Source organism: Glycine max, chromosome 6 (assembly GCF_000004515.6).
Source record: "Glycine max cultivar Williams 82 chromosome 6, Glycine_max_v4.0, whole genome shotgun sequence".
Classification (NCBI taxonomy): domain Eukaryota; kingdom Viridiplantae; phylum Streptophyta; class Magnoliopsida; order Fabales; family Fabaceae; genus Glycine; species Glycine max.
In genome coordinates this window covers 2,986,640-3,006,207 of record NC_038242.2, presented here as the reverse complement: position 1 = coordinate 3,006,207, position 19,568 = coordinate 2,986,640, and the positions used below count along the sequence as shown (strand labels likewise).

Genomic DNA, 19,568 nt, shown 5'->3' with positions numbered 1-19,568 from the left:
GTTCACGCAGTGTCGTGTGAAGAAAGAACTAAAATGGCCTAAACAACCACGTGGCCGTTACATGTTTGAACAATAAAAATTTTCCCCTTCAAATTTGTACTTCTACACACGCAATAAATCCGCAATCTCATACCAATTTTCCTTTTCTTCTTCCTCTCCCCATTTGCGTATCCTTTCATTAGAATATCCCTCCCTTCAAATATTTTTGAAATCCTAGGGTTTCACATTCCGGATCCCAATCCGCGGTTCTAGCTGCACTTGTATTTCAGATTTTCTCAATTTAATCAGATTATTAGGTATCTCGATTTTTTTTTGGGGGTTACGATGCCGCCATTTTTGTCGACCTCGAAGGCCCTTTGCTCCTTAGCATCGCGCAAAAGCGGTGGTAGTCAATTGATTAGGTCTAGCAAGAGCAGTGGGAAGCACGATGGATGCAGATGCATCACTACAGCCATTACCGGCGGCCATCACAATCATCCTTCCGTCTCTCGCATCGGCTTTTCCTCTCTCATCGGAGGATCGTGCAATAGCAATAATCATTATTATAATTATAATGTTGTTCAATCAAGACGGTTTCTTGGATGTGGAGATGGTGAAGAAGGTATTCTATCCAGAACTTACGAGGAGAGGCGCGTTTTGGGGTAACGGGATTTTTCTCATCTCTCTTTGTTTATGCTGGCATGTGTTTGGCTCTATTTGCATTTTATTTTTATTATTATTTTTTCTTGTAGATTTTTATAACTTTATATTATTTCCATGCACAATGATTTAGAATGTTGATATTTTTAAGTGAAGCCGAGCTGGTGTGTTCTATTATGATAAATTGATAATCAAAACTTTTTCTTAATGAAATTTTAGTTTTTCAATAGATGGCTCTGCTGACTGTTGAATTGTTCCCATTATTGTTAGTCCTATACCATTTATTTCAATCCTTAGGAGAAAGTTGATTTTTGTGATGTCTAAATAGTTTTATTATGTTAGCATATATTCTAGTAGTGGTTTAAAGCTTGTTTTTAACTTTGCACTTCGTGTACCGAGATTATATGATAAATATTTGATGTTTGGATTCTAAAAGACACTTTATGGATTTGAGTGTACAAATCATCATCTTATCCCGGAGAAATTGTTAGGTAGTCTTGGACAATCATGATCCCAATTAATCCCCATCTGACATGTAATCAAGTGTTATTAATTCCTTTTTGTAAATTAAAAAACTTAAATACATGTCACATAGATAGAGATTGACCAGGATCATGGGCATGTGAGGTCCAGGGCTACCTAATAATTTCCCCTTATCCTGGGCTTTGTATACGTTACTGTTGAATTCAGAATAATTATTCTTTTTCGTTGTTTTCATTCTTTTTATTTGTTAACTGATATACTTATGAATTATTAGGTACTCTACAGAGCAATTATTTGAAGTTGTTTCTGCTGTTGACTTCTATCATGGTTTTGTCCCATGGTGTCAAAGGTCGGACATACTTAGACACTATCCAGACGGATCATTTGATGCTGAGTTGGAGATTGGATTTAAATTCCTCGTTGAAAGTTATGTTTCTCATGTTGAATTGGACAAACCAAAGCGTATAAAGGTATTCAACCTCCTCTGGTATATGGTATTTTGTAGTTACCTTATGCTTGCATTCAGGAGGATCATGGTTGTCAGATGTTTTTTGATTGTTGCTGTTACTTGTTAGTGCACAACTTAAAATTTCCATAAATAATGAGATCTGTAGGCACATTCAAGCCAATATTTGTTAATGAGTTAGAGACAGCGTCCATCTTATCTAGAAATTTGTAGCTTTCATTTTCAGTTAAAACATTTTAATGCTGATGGAAATTTGATGGTTTATATTGGCATTGGGTGCTGGCTCCACATGTCTATTGTTTTTTTTTTTTGTTTAGTTTGGACTTAATTGTACATATGGATGGTCAGACTCTGGTATAAAGAAAACGTTGCATTCTGCTCCATCCAGTTCAATCTGACCAATGTTGCTTGGTTATCATTCAAACTGATATAATTAGGCCCCTTCCCATTGTATCATTGATGTGGAGATGTTATGTTACACAGTTCCTCCTAAACAATAAACTTGCCCTATGAGCATCACTCCGATGGACAGAGTAGCATCAATTTGAAATTTAGAGGGGAAAGTGAAACATTTAAAAACTAGACGAAGCAAAACTGTAACTATATGTATTAGCAATGTCTTACATTTTTCTGGGGTTGGTCAAGCTGTCAAGTAGCAGGCTTGGGCTCAGCTTGTTTATAGAATATGCTGCAAAGGTTCAACTTGTGTCTTAATGAGTGAAAAATTGAGCTTAATCTCAGACTCTCAGTCAGTTTCAGTTTGGTTGCTATACGTGTATACCTACTCTATATAAACAAATTCAAGCCTAAATGAGCCCTAGGTAATAAAACAAGCTTCAAATGAGTGTTACAGGTACTGATATGATATTACTGTAGAAATGGCAGGAAAAAAAAAGAGAACCAAGTTCTAATTACAATGGAAATAGCCGAAAACTTAAAAACAGACTGTTAAAAAAGCCACTCACAGAAGGAGTGCCTACTCTGCCCTGTGGCATCAGCCACACCAAAACTACCCAAAAGATTTGTAGATGGCACCACCCTGCTGCACCCTCCTTTCCATTCATATTAATGTTCCCTTTCATGATTGCTGCATAGTTTCCTGCTGCCATGTGTCCCTTCTGTTGGGGAATGCAGGACAGATTCCTCCACTCCTCCTCCCATGCCTTTATTCCTCTCCCTTGCATGGTATACTTTAGTAATCAGTATCTAACTTGTAGCCTAACCAGGAGCTAATCAACACAATTATGGTTGGTTATATATTCTGAGATAACTGATAGTATATAGTATTCTAACAAATGTCATATATTGCTGTTCACATCAATTCAGAGTTATTGACATCTCATGGACATATTTCTTTCCTAATTAATAGGAAATAGTTTAGGTATCTGTTTCCCTCTTTGCTCTAATTTATCCTGTTTTCCTGATCATTAGCTTTTACATCAGGGAGTTATTTTTGGAAATATATTCTTTATATATTGAATACCCAGTAACAAAATTAGATATCTCACTGAAGGAATAAAAAAATTTCTCTGGTTTTTTCATATAACATATATACTGTTCTTGCTTTATGTTCATATGATCAATTAATGAGCAAGATAGTAAAACTCTCAAGCTCGGCTTGTTCAGTAAATGAACTTCTCACTTGTCTCAATCCTGATTTTTTTGTTATGAGATGAGGCAAGTCAAGCCTGGACATTTTTTCCTAGTAGTTTATGATAGTATTTTTTCTCTGCAACTTTGGATAGGATTTACAGTATTATTTTGCTGTATCATTATGCAAATTGTGATGCATGAGCAACATTAAATCCTTTGGAGAAAACTTCTATGGCCTAGCCACCATGATATATGTGCTGAAGTGTGCATTGGCATATGAGATGCAGATTTGAACAGCTGAGTTTATCTCTGCTGTTGCTAATTACTTATGATTGTTCTCATATCTAATCTTTATAATTATTAGAGTGCCGATTGGCTTTGATCCTTTCTAATAGAATATTGTATGTTATATATGGGCTTTAGATTCTTTATTCACAAACCAGTATGTGATTCAAACTGGTTGATCATGAATGTGGATCTTTGTTTTTCTCTTCATTTCTTTCTCTCTTTTTTAAATTTTGCACACAGAGTTTTGCTCTTCATTTCCACTGATTGCTATGTTGTTGTGCTTATATTCTTTTGTGTTTCTAGACAACTGTGTCGCAGAGTACCCTGTTTGAGCATTTGATAAACATATGGGAGTTTAACCCTGGCCCTGTTCCAGGAAGTTGCGATCTTTATTTCTTGGTGGATTTTAAGTTTCAGTCTCCACTTTACAGACAGGTATAGTTCTGTTATAATGCATCTATTTTCCACAACTTGCTTTTTGGTGTCTTTATGCTTTGATTGGAAAAACAATCCTATGTTGTCCTCATTTTCTAGCGCCGAACCCTGCATGTCATTTGTCGTCCTCACTTTTCACTTTTCTATACTGTCCTCACTATTCATTCTTCACTTTTCACTTTTCTGTACTGTCCTCACTATTCATTCGCTTAAACGTGTCTATGTTAAGGCATTACCAATACTTTTGCATTACTTTCCCTCCTATGCACCCGCATTTGTATTCATATAATTGCCTACACAACTCATTTCATAACAGAAATACTGTTAAGACTACACAGGTTGTAGTTGTATAAGTTACATTTTGTATTTATTTATTTATTTTTGTAATGACTAATGCAAAGTTCTTTAATGGTGATCAGATTGCATCGGTGTTCTTTAAGGAGGTAGCCTCTAGGATGGTTGGTTCATTTACTGAGCGTTGCCGTTTGATATATGGACCGGAAGTGCGGGTCCTTGAAAACTCGTATGGAAAAAGGGCATAAAGTTCTGCACCAGTTTCTTGCCTTGAAGAACATAATAGTTGAGGTCAATTTATAGTCTCTGCATCAATTGGGCGTATTTTTATTGTTTGGCAGCTCAATGCTAAATGATTGATCATTTCTCTTTCTAATCCCTAGTGATTTTTGTAATTTACATGTAGATGAATTCTACAAAATACTGCGAACAATCTCGAAGTTTTTGGACCTATTTTCAGAGAATACCAAATAATTAATGGTAAAAGAATGAGTCACATTCAAAGAAACCTCAATACATTTAAAAGTAAAAATAATAAAATACTTGCCGCAAAAACCGCTGTTCATGATGTAAATATGACAAACCCTTCTGTAGTTTTGTATTCTACTAGCAGAACATCTGTAAAATACTTGAGATCTCGTATATAGTTTCCTGCTTTCCCTCTAGACATTGTACTTGACAGAACCTCATTTAACATACTAAACCAGTGTAAATAGTCTTTCGCAAGTTAATATTAATGCATCGAAACAGTTTTTGAAGTTATTGGTTATTTTGCTCTTTAAATTATAAAAGTCTCGTTCTTATTCTCATTCTTATAATTACCAAGTGATAGTCATTTTAAATTTCGGTTTCGGACAGTATCAAATGATGACATTTTAGACTATAAAATTACAAAAACGAAGACTGCAATAACTGACATTTAATAATACTAGTATTAAAGACAAATACTGTATCTTTTTTCTGTAATGAACAAACTTAAATGCAATGTCATAAATATTGTTTTTCGATCAAAACTATGGTGAAGACTAAGGTGGGAGAGTGCTCCATGTATGCTAGCATGGGAAAGACATATCTAAAGACTAATGTGGTGCGTGATTGTGACATATCCAAGAATTTTACACAATATATGAAACGAGATCCTACACCTGTGCCAATCTTTTGAGTTTCTACCGTTAGATATATTAAGTTTTAAATCAATGGCTTATATTATTTTATTTTATTTTTTCCTTTCTGGCTCCAAGCCAAAATCTGAGAACTGTATGTGTTTTTTTTTTCCACGTAAGCGTTTTGTTGCTTTCTCTCTTGAGACCATACATTATTTTCATACACCTTTGGGAGTCTGAAAGGATGATAATTGGTCCCTGGTCATGAAATGAAACCTAATCTGTCTCTCATTCACTCTCTATTCCATGATGCAAGCTCTGCACTCCTCATCTTTCGACAACTTTTACAGTCTAGTGCCAACCCCAACCATCTTACCTTTTCTTTACTCATCAAAGCGTGCCTTTCTTCCTCTTCTTCTTTCTCGCGTGGATCACCCACTGCCTGGCTACAAGTAAACCAGATTCAAACCCAGTTGTTGAAACGGGGCATTGACCAATTTCTATATGTAAACACCGCTCTCATTGACTTCTACATGAAACTTGGCTTCACTACCCATGCACGCCAACTGTTCGAAGATTTGCCTTCTGCAGATGTTGTTTCATGGAATGTATTGATTTGTGGATATTCACAACATGGGCATCCTCATGACGCCCTTCAACTCTTTGTCCACATGCTAAGAGAGAGTTTCAGACCTAACCAAACAACTATTGCTAGTTTGTTACCATCTTGTGGTCGCCGTGAACTTTTCCTTCAAGGTAGATCCGTTCACGCATTTGGAATCAAAGCTGGTCTGGGTTTGGATCCTCAGTTGAGTAATGCACTTACCTCAATGTATGCTAAATGTGATGACTTGGAAGCATCCCAACTCTTGTTTCAAGAAATGGGTGAGAAAAATGTTATCTCTTGGAATACCATGATTGGTGCCTATGGCCAAAATGGTTTCGAGGACAAGGCAGTTTTGTGCTTTAAAGAGATGCTGAAGGAAGGTTGGCAACCCAGTCCAGTGACAATGATGAACCTTATGTCAGCTAATGCAGTTCCGGAAACTGTCCATTGCTATATTATCAAATGTGGCTTCACCGGTGATGCATCTGTTGTTACCTCACTAGTTTGTCTATATGCAAAGCAAGGGTTCACTGATATGGCAAAATTGCTTTACGAATGTTATCCCACCAAAGACCTGATTTCGTTAACTGGGATAATCTCTAGCTATTCTGAAAAGGGCGAGGTAGAATCTGCGGTTGAGTGTTTTATCCAAACTCTGAAGTTAGACATAAAACCAGATGCAGTTGCCTTGATTAGTGTCCTTCATGGAATTAGTGATCCTTCTCATTTTGCTATTGGATGTGCTTTCCATGGTTATGGGTTGAAGAATGGGCTGACTAATGATTGCTTAGTTGCAAATGGGCTAATAAGCTTTTATTCAAGATTTGATGAGATATTAGCTGCTTTGTCTTTGTTTTTTGACAGGAGTGAAAAACCGTTGATCACTTGGAATTCTATGATATCTGGCTGCGTTCAGGCTGGAAAATCAAGTGATGCCATGGAGTTGTTCTGCCAAATGAACATGTGTGGACAAAAACCAGATGCAATTACTATCGCTAGTCTACTATCAGGGTGTTGCCAGCTTGGGTACTTGCGGATTGGAGAGACGCTGCATGGCTATATCCTTAGAAACAATGTGAAAGTTGAAGATTTTACAGGAACTGCTCTAATAGATATGTATACTAAGTGTGGAAGATTAGATTATGCTGAAAAGATATTTTATAGCATCAATGATCCATGTTTGGTAACATGGAACTCCATCATATCGGGTTACAGTTTATATGGACTTGAACACAAAGCTTTCGGTTGTTTTTCTAAACTGCAAGAACAAGGGCTAGAACCTGATAAAATCACTTTCTTGGGAGTTTTAGCAGCATGCACTCATGGAGGACTTGTCTACGCAGGAATGGAATACTTTCGTATCATGAGAAAAGAGTATGGTTTGATGCCAACTTTGCAGCATTATGCTTGCATTGTTGGCCTCTTGGGTCGGGCAGGGTTGTTCAAGGAAGCAATTGAAATTATTAACAACATGGAAATTCGGCCTGATTCTGCTGTATGGGGGGCATTGTTAAGTGCTTGTTGGATTCAACAGGAAGTAAAGCTTGGGGAATGCTTGGCCAAAAATTTGTTTTTATTGAATTACAAAAACGGGGGATTTTATGTATCATTGTCAAATCTTTATGCGATTGTTGGGAGGTGGGATGACGTAGCAAGGGTGAGGGATATGATGAGAGACAGTGGAGGAGATGGATCTTCAGGTGTTAGTGTTATTGAAGTGACACCCCTCAGAGACATCAATAACAACTTGTGCCCGAGTGAGGTCTATTTGAATACAAGCACTTGGCAGCATTTGTGTCTATGTTGACTTCATAGTACAATAACTGCCATTTTTTCGCTGCAGAAATTTGCAGTTTGTTCACTATACAAGTAGGAGATTTGAATCTTGAAAATAACCATAATGTAAAAGGAATTTTAAGGGGAGATGGCACATAGAAGTAGAACTGTACAAATAAAAATCAAATGATAAGAAACGAAGAGCCCGGAAGAGGAGAAAAATGTCGGCTATATGATATAAGTTTTTAAGCTAGGTCTTTGATTGAAACTAGTAAATCCTTCTAGTAAACTAAACACGTAGATATCACCCAAAAAAAAACTAAACATTTAGAATAAATTCATAACTAGTTTTGGTGTTCAGTAAAAGCATTTTAATGCTGATGGAGATTTTGATGGCTTATATTGGCATTGCGTGCTAACTCCATATCTCCATTTTTTTTTTAAACTTGGACATAATCATACGGTCAGACTTTGGTATACAAAAAAGTTGCATTCTGGTTCTTCTAGTTCAATCGTACCAATGTTGCTTGGTTATCGTTCAAATATTAACAATTGTCACGTTCATTGCTCTAATAATAAAATCACATAAATACTCGTTCTAAAATTTAAGAACCCCATAAATAACTCTCACTGAAATACTCTTAAGAGAAACTTCTTTCTTTTTTTCTTTTTATTTTCTCTCCTTAAAGTGCTTATGGAAAATTTGTCCAAACACGCCTTAATTATCAGTAGAATTAAACTTACATACACTCGACTTAGTTTTGAATCCCATTCAGACACAGGCAGCGCCCGGCTCCTTACTAGAATCTGCAAGCACTTAAAGGTTTTGGTTAAATATAAGGCTTAACAAATAAGCAGAAAGAAAATTTTATTTATGACCTCTGGGGAAAGAGAAGGGAGTATCATAGTTAGCATTAAACTCTTCACTAGATACTTTGCAAGCAAATATTGTATCCTAACAAAGTGAATTAGGTTGGCAAGCCCTGAAGTGTATTATTATTTTGAGTATACAACATGTTTAACGAACTTTGTCACGTACAATACTTGACTAATTTCCCTGCAGTGCACCACTGTCTCGGAGGGTGCCGTGACCATACCATCCCTTGAAGTTAACCTAAGATATCTTCTCTTTCAAGAGATGAGTACTTGAGTATGGCTGCAACAATCCTATCTTTGTCTCTGGTTGGGAATGCTTCCAACAGGACACCATCTTTGTAGAAGTGGAAAAGAGGCACGGCCTGCATCAGTTTGTTTCCGTTTCAAATTAAAGATAGTTTTAGAGAGAGACATAACAAGAAATGACAAGATAAACCGGAACCAAAACAAAAATGGCAAGTGCACCAGTTAATTAGGGTAAACTAGAGAAATCAAGCAAATGAAGACTCTAACCACGGAACATTGAAGACAAGTTGGACAACAAACATTTTAGATTAACCTGATGGCTGATACTTAGCTGCCTCCAAGGGAGGCAGGTCAGTTTTATACAGATTAAGTTTTATTTGATACTCGATCAGTAAATAGTAATCGATAGAATAGAAGAGAAATACCCTGATTCTAAGTCGGTCAGCAACCTCGGATTGCTCATCGTACTCATCCATTACCTGCAAGCAATAGCGTAATTAGAGTCTCTATAGATAAATTTTTATTGACATGATAAAGCAATCAAATACAACCTCTAGTTTGAGAAGCAGAGATAAAGTAAATATTAGTTGATCATGACTTTCTTCACCACAGCTTAAAGAGAACTTTGCAAAATAGAGGAGAAAGGACGAGCATATTGATGTTGTTCCTGATAGACTTAATATTTAAGCCCTTATATTTATATAGAAACTAACAATAAATAAAGAGTTTTATTTTTATGACTTTTAGTGTAACTAATTTTGCATTGTCAACTAATCAATAGCCTTTATTGGTATGATTTTTAAAATAATTATTATAAGAGTTAATAAATTTATCATGGATGATAGTTTGTGATTGAATAGCAATGTATGGATCATTTACACTGTCATATCATGTATACTATTTACTCAAATAAATCGGAATATGAACTACAGTTTGAAAATAATGTAAAAGTTGTTTATATTCTCATCCAATCACAAATAGTTATATATAATAAGTTTATTGATTTTTATAATAATTATTTTATAAGCCATAAAATGATTTCTTATTTAAAAATCTTTACCTAGTAGTGTATGAAAAATAATATCATAAAAGTACTTATATAAAGAAGCTAGAAACATAAATATTTAGCTGAAATACAGGAGCTAAACAGATAGCATACTTACATTATGCTTTAGGAAGATTACCGGAGCTTCATGATCACCAGATTTCTTGCACAGTTTTGCAAAACCCTGCTCTATATACTTGCAGCTTCCACAAGAGGTGCGAAAGAAATCCACCACAACCAAAGATCCAGTTTCTTTAGCCTTGTCCAGAATTTTGCTGAACTCTTCATCAGTGGTGAATTCTCTTACACATTCAACGGGACAGAGATCATCATCTTCATCAGACAAACCTTCTTGATATTCTTCAGCAACTCTTATCCTACTAGGGAAGAATGTGTGCCTGATTTTTACTAGAGGTTCAACTTTTGTCCCACCAAAACATAGATTGCCATGACTGTGCCTAGGAACCAGGCTGAAAACTACATGGGAAATTCTAGACTTAACTTTTTTCTGTGTGTCTAGTCTAACATTGACAAAGGACTTGCTATTCTGCCCAGAAATGACAACCTGCGGCATTTTTTGCATGAAAAATCTTACACTGCTCATAATCAAGAGTTTTGGAGAGAAAATTTCGATAGCTGGTGGTACCTCATAGAAAAGAATAATGGGTTTCAATTGATTCACGCATTTCTTGGGCACTTGTCTGAGCTAAGGGATAAGGTACCAATACTATATACAAGCATCATCTAGTAAAAGGACAAGCACAATTTCTAAAATGTGGACTATTTGGCAGGTGGAGAAATGATTATAAATGGTTGTGCTTCAATGGACATTGATGTTTGTATAAAAACAAAAAGATTAGATACAGCCATGATGTGTAAGCATTTCAAACTGGAAGCCAAACAGAGCCTTGAGACTACCCTTATGACATTGCACATCCACTCAACCCTGCTTTTGAGAGTGAGGAAAGATGTTTTAAGTAAAAACGAAGGTTATTTCATTCCAATTTCCAAGGTCAGAGCAATTGTTAGTTATAATAGCAACCAATAATGAACGCAACCTAAACCTGTTAGTGAGGTCAACTTAGCATTCACTCCAATTCTAACTTCACGGGAGTTGTACTACATAAATGAAAAATAAACAAGTGAAAAATGAGGCAAATGAAACAAATAAATGGTTATGAAGTACTGAAAACGAATCAGAAAAAATAACGAAGGGAAAATGAGAAAGGAAGGGGTAAGGTTTGGTTTTGATTTGAGAAGAAGAGGAAGAGTGAGTTACCTGACAGACACAGAGGAATCGTCGAAATCAAAAAGCGCGGTTTTGCCATATCTCTGCACAGAAAACTTCGAATGAGAAGAAGACACGCACTCCCCATATCCACGCACTGTGGTTTCTGATTTATGCTGTTTTCACAATATTTTATTTAGACTAAAATACCATTTTAATTCAGTCATCTGAGCATAAATCAGAATTATAATAAATAAAAGGCTAAAATACAAAGAATAAATCACTTTTGTTATAATTTTTATTATGATGTTTTCCTAATATTTTATTTATTACAGTTTAAATTAAGTAGGATGTATATTGTTTGATCATTTTGATTTTTATTATCTTTTATAAAATAAATTTTTAATATAATATATTATTTAATACGTCTACATTATTATTAGACATAAAATATAAATCTTACAAAAAATTTAAAATATAAATATACTTATATTTTTTAGAATATGATTTTTTATTTTGTTTTATTTTTTATTCTGCATTCAAATGAAAAATGTATTTTTATTATAGCTAGCAAAATGGACTGTTCGATCTCTTCCCACCTGCCTAACGTGAAAAATGCGTGTTGGGTCATCCTGGCCCAAATTCTCTATGGACTGCATTTTATTAATCCATTTTACTTTTTTTTAATCTAAATTTATATTAAAAAAGTAAAATAACATTGGACATTCGATTGAATTTGAAGCTATATATTTTTAGACTTGTTTATACCAATGGTTGTGCCAAATTGATCTTCTATGAGGGCCACTTTTTTTAGGTCCAATTTGGCCGGCATGACTCATCGGTTCAATCTATTTTACCAATTCTAACTTTTATCATATCATTTATGTACTTTTAGGAAGTAAAAGTAAATAATTTTATTTACTTAATAATCTTAAACCAAAATATTGAAGATAGATTAATCTTAAAAACATATTTTTTTGAAATTAAAAACACATTTAAATAAATTTTTATATACAAAATAACAATAAAAAATCAACTTAAGAATATATATATATATATACACACACGAGAATGTTGATATCTACCTTTCTTCTACCTCACTAAGGATGAAATTACAAGCTCATTTGTTAATCCAACAGGCCCACATTTAATATAACCCTATATTTCTTTTCTCTATTTAAAAGAAAATATATAGTCGCTGCACTACACATTCTTGTGATTCTTCTTTTCTCTTGGTTCATTTTCACATTCTATACTTCATTATTATTATTTTTTTTCACGCGTTCCTTTTAGATGCAGATTGTTTGGTACTATTGCTCTAGCGATCTTCATTTCTTTTTCTTCTTTCTTGTTTCTTTTTCTTGTGTTTTCTTTTCATTTTTTGTTATGTTTTACCCTATTGATGCTCCGAGTTAGGTTGGTTCACTATGATTCTTATCCAATTTAATGATGTTAATACTGATCTATGAGCATATCCAATTTGATAGCTTGACCTTATCGATCATCATCTAGTTCTTGATCGATTTGGTTTGAGTTTTGCAACACTATATGAAACCCTAGTTGTGCAAAAATGTCTTCATTCACTTTGTTTTATCCTTCACAAACCAACAAAACTAATTTTATAAGTCCAATAAGCACACATTTAGTGTAACCTTGTATTTCTTTTCTTTATTTCATATAAAGCATATATCACCATAGTGCACGTTCTTGTGTTTCTAATATCTTATTGTTTCATGTTTATTTCTTCATTTTTCACATTCTATTGTCCATTATTCTCTCTTGTTCATTTTAAATGTAAAATTGTTTGCTCATATTGCTAATGCGATCTTCATTTATTTCTCTTGTTTTTCTTCTGCATTGTTCACTATTCAGTACCTAGCCTATTCAATCTAAAATTTACAACCTTGGATAAAAATCCTAGTTGTGCAACAATCTCTTTTTTCACTTTTGTTTTCTCTTTCACCGATTAATTATTAACAATGAATAAAGTGAAGTGAACCTAAGAGAGTCGTGAGGATTTGCCTCTCTCTTTAGTCATATTGCCCTATTCTTACCTCTTGTTTGATCTCCATAAGTTAAACTAACGAGTACCTTAATGAATGAGTGTAGATTTTTGTTTACCAACATTTATGAGCCACAAAGTTAATTGTAACTATAGATGTGACAAAAACAAGCAAAAAATTACAAACTTTAAATTGTAAAGGTGGTGGGGAACAAGACAACGAAATTCATTCCCAACTTAGACAAAACTATTTTCTATATTTGATGGAGATTAAGAATGAAGATAAAGATAATTTAGGTGAGAATTAATATAACAAGTTAAGTGTATATATATATATTTATAAATTATACTATATATGTATTAACTTATTGCATGAGGTGTTAGATATCGTGTCTACAATTAAATTTATGATTTTACTGTAATGTTAAATTTTTAAACTTTGTATAAAACTAAAAAGGAAAATGAGAATAATAACCAAATTTTAGTTGAGCTAAAAAATAAAAAGAAAGAAATATAACGTGTGATATAAATTGATTAGAAATAAAAAAATGAAAACAATAATAAGTGTTACTAAATATTAGCGAGATAATTAGAGACATGTTAATGTGTCTTCAATTTAATGAAGCTAAAATTTTAATTAACGTAGTCATTATCACACGTGTTTGTATCCGTTGGGCTTTTAAAAACCCTAGCCCTAGTGCCCTAAGGCCTAAAGAAAACACACACCGTTTTCGAATTTCGAAATTGGCGCTCTGTTACGCATTCATCTTCTTCTCCAACTTCCATTTCCCAATCTCAATTCAATGGGAGCCAATCACAGTCGCGAAGATCTCTTGGAATCTTCCGACTCCGAACAAGAGGAGTATGAAACCTTCGAAGACGCCACCGAAGGAAGCGCCGAACGGAAACCGTCAACGCCGTCATCCCTCGATGACGTGGAGGCCAAGCTGAAGGCCCTAAAACTTAAATACTCTTCCTCCTCCTCCGCCCCCGCCGTCAATAACGCCGTCAAGCTCTACGTCCACATTGGCGGCAACACCCCCAAAGCCAAATGGGTAACTTCTGATAAACTCACATCTTATTCTTTCGTGAAAACCCACTCCGACGCCGATACCGACGAAGAAATCGACAACAACGACGACTCCGACAACGACAACGACAATGACGACTACGACGAATCAAACGAAAAGCCTTTCTGGGTTTTAAAAGTTGGTTCCAAAATCCGATCCAAGGTGGGCCCGGAGATGGGCCTGAAGAGCTTCCCCGAGCAGCGGCGCGTGGACTTCGTGGTGCGTGGCGTCTGGGCGATGAAGTTCTTCAGCGACCAAGACCAGATCGACTTCATCGATTCCTTCCAGAAGTGTCTCTTCGAGAACACGCACGGCGTCGAGGCCACGGAGGCCAACAAACTCAAAATCTACGGCAAGGATTTCGCGGCGTGGGCAAAACCCGAAACCGCCGATGATTCCATGTGGGAGGACGCAGAGGAAGCCTTCACCAAAAGCCCCACACTGGTTAGGTCAAACCAAGACCTAAAAGAAGAGTTCGAAGAAGCTTCCAACGGTGGAATTCAGAGCCTTGCTTTGGGTGCTTTGGACAACAGTTTCTTGGTGAGTGATAATGGGATTCAGGTTGTGAAGAATTTCGCACATGGGATTCATGGGAAGGGTGCTTTTGTGAATTTCAGTGATGGGTATCAAAAAGGGGGTGGTGGTTCTTCCTATTGTACCCCTAAGAAGACACTTCTGATGAGGGCTGAGACCAACATGCTTCTGATGAGTCCAATGGGTGGAGGGAAGCTTCACTCCACTGGGCTTCATCAGCTTGATATTGAGACTGGGAAGGTTGTGAGTGAATGGATGTTTGGGAAGGATGGGACTGAGATTACAATGAGGGATATTACAAATGATAGTAAAGGGGCTCAATTGGATCCTTCTGGGTCAACTTTTCTAGGGTTGGATGATAACAGGCTTTGTAGGTGGGATATGAGGGATCGTAATGGGATGGTTCAGAACTTGGATGATTCCAATGCCCCCGTGTTGAATTGGGCACAAGGGCATCAGTTTTCGAGGGGGACTAACTTCCAGTGCTTTGCTACTACTGGTGATGGGTCCATTGTTGTGGGGTCTTTGGATGGGAAGATAAGGCTGTATTCGGTGAACACGATGAGGCAGGCGAAGACGGCTTTTCCTGGCCTTGGTTCGCCGGTTACTCATGTGGATGTAACCTTTGATGGAAAGTGGATTGTGGGTACTACTGATTCCTACTTGATTCTTATCTGTACCCTCTTTACTGACAAAAATGGAACAACAAAGACTGGTTTTTCTGGTCGGATGGGGAATAGGATTGCTGCTCCCAGGTTGCTCAAGCTCAACCCTCTTGATTCACATTTGGCTGGAGCGAATAATAAGTTCCGCAATGCTCAGTTTTCGTGGGTAAGTGTGAATTGAATTCTCTGCTTACTTGGCGGTTTTGCTTATTTTTGTTTCTGCTCTTATCTTGCAAATTATTTTTGTTTCTCATGATATTGATGTCCTCTGTTGCCTGTGATTTGTCATGGTATTTAATCATTATCATTATTATTTTGTAGTTCCTTTCAATTGAATCCTTTATTGCAAAGTGTGTTTTGAGTCAAAATTTATTAGTGTGTGCGGTTTTGATAATTGATAATACATTAGCTTTAGGAGTGTGTATATGTGTTTTGAGTGTATAAGGAAACATATCCTTGTATTGTAAATTGCAAATAACTCAAACATATTAGAAGCTAATGTATAACTCAAACATTATTATTTATTTTTTTAGAAAATTATTGTATAAATTCAATCCTATCTGAGCTTTTTACTTCTATTTAGAGTGTATCCAGTGTTGAGATTACAAATTCATAATAACACTGAGCATGTTAAATGTTTGTTGGTTTTCAAGTGAATGTCATGTTTACTGTTGCTGAAAGCACGGGGATTACAGTAAGTTTGCGTGGTGTTTTTCCCTTTGGCAATTCATGGATGAGCATGGTGCCAATAAGCACAACCAATCAAAGGTTCCAGATAATAGCACGAACTTGAATATAGACTTCATTATTATTTTAATAATGTTTAAGCTTTTGAGCTTTGATTGGCTATATATAGTTACTCTTCTCAGGTAAGGATTATTCTTTTCCCTGAAGCTAGATTGTGTCTGTTCCTGTCCCACGTCTGCTGAGAAATGACATATCTTGGTTTTTACTGTGTCTTTCATATTTTAATCATAAGGAAATATATTTTTATAATTCCAAGTTTTATTGGTGTCTTAGGTGACAGAGAATGGGAAACAGGAGCGACATATAGTAGCCACCGTGGGGAAGTTCAGTGTGATATGGAACTTCCAACAAGTCAAGGATGGTTCTCATGAGTGCTACCGTAACCAACAGGGTCTAAAGAGCTGCTTCTGCTACAAGATAGTCCTTAGGGATGATTCCATTGTTGAGAGCCGATTTATGCATGACAAGTTTGCAGTCACTGATTCTCCTGAGGCTCCATTGGTCATAGCTACCCCAATGAAAGTTAGCTCATTCAGCATATCCAGCAAGCGATGATACACAGCCAGTGAACTATTTGTTGCTCTTTTATCTTCATTAATATCATTTCATATGTTTCATTTAAATTTCAGTTGTATGTAGAATATTTTAAGGTGTAGTTGATATTAATATCATTTCAGATATTAATTAAGCATTTTATGACACAGGGAAATCAGTGATGGTTGTCTCATTGTACCAGCATGTTCAGTTATCTAAAGATATTATTAGTTGGTCCAAGAATTGTATCAATTTTATCTGAATTTCTTTTTTCTTCTCTTACTTAGAAATCCCTGTGGTGGGAGAGGCGCTCAGCCTCCACTATTGATTTGGGCGTTTTGGCTTTTAAAATACTAAATGAATCGAAAATGTTTGAAGAAACTAAAGGGAGCCCAGACAGTACGAATTGTCAATGTTTGGTCTCTTTGTTCTTATGGAAGATGCTGAAGTAACATCTAATTTCCTTTAAGAACTTTGAAAAAGAATAATTTATGATTTATAGAGTGGCCTCGAAAATGTTTACCTCTCTAGGTTGGAAGAAATTGTTATGTTATCATCATGGAGCCTTAGAAGCAAACGTTTGTTATCCAACACTCAATGGATAAGTGGGCCCATGCATTTCTTTTACCTTTAAACCAATAATATGTATGCATGTGGTTGTGGTGAAAGAGGCAAATTTGAGCACGGGAATAGGAGCAGATAATCAGAAAACAATGGCCGTAGCAATAGGAAGAAGCTTCTCCATTCAGCCCGGCTCTTTATTCAACAACAAGAGCTTGGATAGAGGTTCACCAGCTGGAAGATTATCGTGGCTTGGGGATGGTGCTGCTGCCACTCCACGTTATAGGCAAACTTGTGTTGGGGCGCAACAGCGACCTACATGGCTCCCAGGACTTGATCCCCCACCTCATCTTGATGGAACGTGAGGCTGTACACTTCTCTTGGGCATCTTGTTCTGCTATTGCTACTGTCTCTTTTCAAGTTTTTGACATAAACAGTATGCTTTTCAGTCTTGCTGGAGATTTTGGGTTCGACCCACTTGGACTTGCAGAGGATCCGGCAAGCTTAAGGTGGTATGTGCAGGCAGAGCTGGTTCATTGTCGCTTTGCAATGCTTGGGGTCTTCGGAATTCTAGTGACAGATGTGAGTAACACAACTTGCACATGTGCATATAATAATAAAGATTGATTGTAGAAAAGTATTCTTAATAAATTGATAGAAATCAATCAAGACCATTGTTAAATGGGGGTGCTACCATCGCCATAACATGTTTATATGGTGGAATTTTGGCTTTCCACCATTGATAACAGTAATCAAGCTTCATAAGTTAAGCTGCTTTTTTTTTTTTTTTTACTATTGAAGTCCTTGCCTGAACTTCTTGGTAAAATCTATGCAGCTACTTCGCGTCACAGGAATTAGTAAGATACCGGTTTGGTTTGAAGCTGGTGCGGTAAAATACGACTTTGCCAATACAAAGACACTCTTCCTTGTTCAACTAGTTCTGATGGGGTAGAACTTTTGTCTTGAACTGGGGCTTTCATAATTTCATTATCCTCGAGAATTCAGTGGCCTGTACGTATGACTTCATCACTTTTACTTGCACAGGTTTGTGGAAACTAAAAGGTATATGGATTTTGTTAGTCCTGGATCTCAAGCTAAAGAGGGGTCCTTCTTTGGATTGGAAGCTTCACTGAAAGGCTTAGAGCCAGGGTATTTACATTTTCCAATAACAAAAATATATATTTCTCTCTTATCTTTCTCCTTCAGTTTTGAATCTGATTCTTCGTGTTCTTTGACTATTATATCGAGCATGAATTGGTAAACATAGGGTATGCATTCTCCTCAACAGCGGATTAATTGTCACGGGGCATTTTGATTTTACTATACTTGCATTTAGACATTGAGATGTATGCTTTTGTTTCAAACAGGTACCCTGGGGGTCCTCTGCTAAATCCTCTTGGCCTAGCTAAAGATATTAATAACGCTCATGACTGGAAGCTTAAAGAGATTAAGAATGGTATCTTTTTTTCTCAGTTCTTTGATATTTATCAATAAATGTATAATTCTCCAAAAGCTCGTTTCCTTAGTTGTAAATCCTTCTATTTTCAGGGCGACTCGCAATGGTGGCAATGCTTGGCATCTTTGTACAAGCTTCAGTGACTCATGTTGGACCAATTGATAATCTTGTGGAGCATCTTTCCAATCCATGGCATAAAACAATTATTCAGACCCTTGCCAATTCTAGCTCTTAGTTCTAGAAAGTACTGTATGAATATGTGGCTTGGGCTTGAGCTTATCCATAAAATGAAATTACTTTTTATTTTTCCACCTCGATCATACTGTGGTCAAGGATCAAGTTTAGATGTAAGGGTCTTGAAGCACATTCTATTACATTTTCAATTGATTTAATTATTTGTTTAAGCTTTGGGGAAATGACTGTGATCACTAAAATGTTTTTTATTTCAAAGCAAATTATTTTTTTTTTAATAGAAAAAAACATAATGAACAACATTGAAGTTTTCCATTTTAGTTCATGTATATTGATCAACTAAACATCAAACTTATTCAACTAATTATTTTGCTACATTAAGATACTTAATTGTCGATAGGATATCAACTAAATTAGTTTGATGCGTGATTAATTAATATAAGAATTTAAATAAAATACATCTATGTAAGTCGAACAAAAGGATCATTTACCCTTAAAGCTTCGTTCCTCAGGAGTGAAATAATTTAACCAGAATAGACGGGCGTATTCTTGCCAGCCTCAATCACTGACACATTGTGCGAATGCATGTTGCACGAATCTCCAATTCTTTCTATACTTCCTATTAAAATATATGGATGAATCTAAGGATATAGGGAATGGTTCAGGTTTAAGCGACAGCAGTTATCTCAACTTCTACATGAAATCATTCTACTTAACAGTTTTTCCCT

The 19,568-nt window shown here is 35.9% G+C and overlaps 5 protein-coding genes across 7 annotated transcripts; 4 read left to right on the top strand and 1 right to left on the bottom strand.

Annotated features, from left to right (window-relative positions):
• The first annotated feature begins 244 nt into the window (after window positions 1-244).
• LOC100816152 (coenzyme Q-binding protein COQ10 homolog B, mitochondrial-like) lies at window positions 245-4,684 on the top strand. Its single transcript, NM_001255041.2, is given in 4 exon segments — window positions 245-641; window positions 1,397-1,592; window positions 3,773-3,904; window positions 4,324-4,684. Coding segments are annotated over 4 exon segments (768 nt in total). The 5' UTR covers window positions 245-324; the 3' UTR covers window positions 4,447-4,684.
• A 33-nt stretch (window positions 4,685-4,717) lies between these two features.
• On the top strand, window positions 4,718-8,429 carry LOC100787089 (pentatricopeptide repeat-containing protein At2g04860). Its single transcript, XM_003527670.5, has one exon. It carries the CDS (start codon window positions 5,571-5,573, stop codon window positions 7,713-7,715), a length of 2,145 nt encoding a protein of 714 aa, XP_003527718.1. The 5' UTR covers window positions 4,718-5,570; the 3' UTR covers window positions 7,716-8,429.
• Window positions 8,430-8,535: 106 nt separating this feature from the next.
• Window positions 8,536-11,260, bottom strand: LOC100809735 (atypical Cys His-rich thioredoxin-like). 3 transcript variants are annotated; one of them, XM_026128703.2, is made up of 5 exons: window positions 11,131-11,260; window positions 10,916-10,970; window positions 9,970-10,797; window positions 9,232-9,285; window positions 8,536-8,922 (listed from the first exon to the last, which is right to left on the bottom strand). In XM_026128703.2, exons 3-5 carry the CDS (start codon window positions 10,453-10,455, stop codon window positions 8,794-8,796), a joined length of 669 nt encoding a protein of 222 aa, XP_025984488.1. In that variant the 5' UTR covers window positions 10,456-10,797; window positions 10,916-10,970; window positions 11,131-11,260; the 3' UTR covers window positions 8,536-8,793. The 3 variants fall into 3 exon arrangements, with proteins under 3 accessions (XP_025984488.1, NP_001351129.1, XP_040871953.1); NM_001364200.1 differs by having other exon boundaries at window positions 9,970-10,970; window positions 11,131-11,256; XM_041016019.1 differs by lacking the exon at window positions 10,916-10,970 and having other exon boundaries at window positions 11,131-11,221.
• Window positions 11,261-13,784: 2,524 nt separating this feature from the next.
• LOC100807600 (protein CYPRO4) lies at window positions 13,785-16,871 on the top strand. The gene is made up of 2 exons (XM_003528226.5): window positions 13,785-15,516; window positions 16,371-16,871. The coding sequence occupies exons 1-2, from the start codon at window positions 13,885-13,887 to the stop codon at window positions 16,650-16,652; spliced, it is 1,914 nt and encodes a 637-aa protein (XP_003528274.1). The 5' UTR covers window positions 13,785-13,884; the 3' UTR covers window positions 16,653-16,871.
• Window positions 16,872-17,039: 168 nt separating this feature from the next.
• On the top strand, window positions 17,040-19,064 carry LOC100804934 (photosystem I chlorophyll a/b-binding protein 5, chloroplastic). The gene is made up of 6 exons (XM_003528224.4): window positions 17,040-17,553; window positions 17,642-17,774; window positions 18,028-18,140; window positions 18,237-18,341; window positions 18,560-18,648; window positions 18,741-19,064. The coding sequence occupies exons 1-6, from the start codon at window positions 17,279-17,281 to the stop codon at window positions 18,881-18,883; spliced, it is 858 nt and encodes a 285-aa protein (XP_003528272.2). The 5' UTR covers window positions 17,040-17,278; the 3' UTR covers window positions 18,884-19,064.
• Window positions 19,065-19,568: the final 504 nt, after the last annotated feature.

Excerpts from the sequence above, each read along its gene's own strand:
- LOC100809735 (XM_026128703.2), bottom strand. The coding sequence starts at position 10,455 with ATGAGCAGTGTAAGATTTTTCATGCAAAAAATGCCGCAGGTTGTCATT. Across the intron at positions 9,286-9,969 it reads TAATCTTCCTAAAGCATAAT|GTAATGGATGAGTACGATGA; the intron begins GTAAGTATGCTA and ends TATTGCTTGCAG. Across the intron at positions 8,923-9,231 it reads CTGACCGACTTAGAATCAGG|GCCGTGCCTCTTTTCCACTT; the intron begins GTATTTCTCTTC and ends AAACTGATGCAG.
- LOC100804934 (XM_003528224.4), top strand. The coding sequence starts at position 17,279 with ATGCATGTGGTTGTGGTGAAAGAGGCAAATTTGAGCACGGGAATAGGA. Across the intron at positions 17,775-18,027 it reads TCGGAATTCTAGTGACAGAT|CTACTTCGCGTCACAGGAAT; the intron begins GTGAGTAACACA and ends AAATCTATGCAG. Across the intron at positions 18,141-18,236 it reads GTTCAACTAGTTCTGATGGG|GTTTGTGGAAACTAAAAGGT; the intron begins GTAGAACTTTTG and ends TTACTTGCACAG.
- LOC100787089 (XM_003527670.5), top strand. The coding sequence starts at position 5,571 with ATGAAACCTAATCTGTCTCTCATTCACTCTCTATTCCATGATGCAAGC.
- LOC100807600 (XM_003528226.5), top strand. The coding sequence starts at position 13,885 with ATGGGAGCCAATCACAGTCGCGAAGATCTCTTGGAATCTTCCGACTCC. Across the intron at positions 15,517-16,370 it reads GCAATGCTCAGTTTTCGTGG|GTGACAGAGAATGGGAAACA; the intron begins GTAAGTGTGAAT and ends TTGGTGTCTTAG.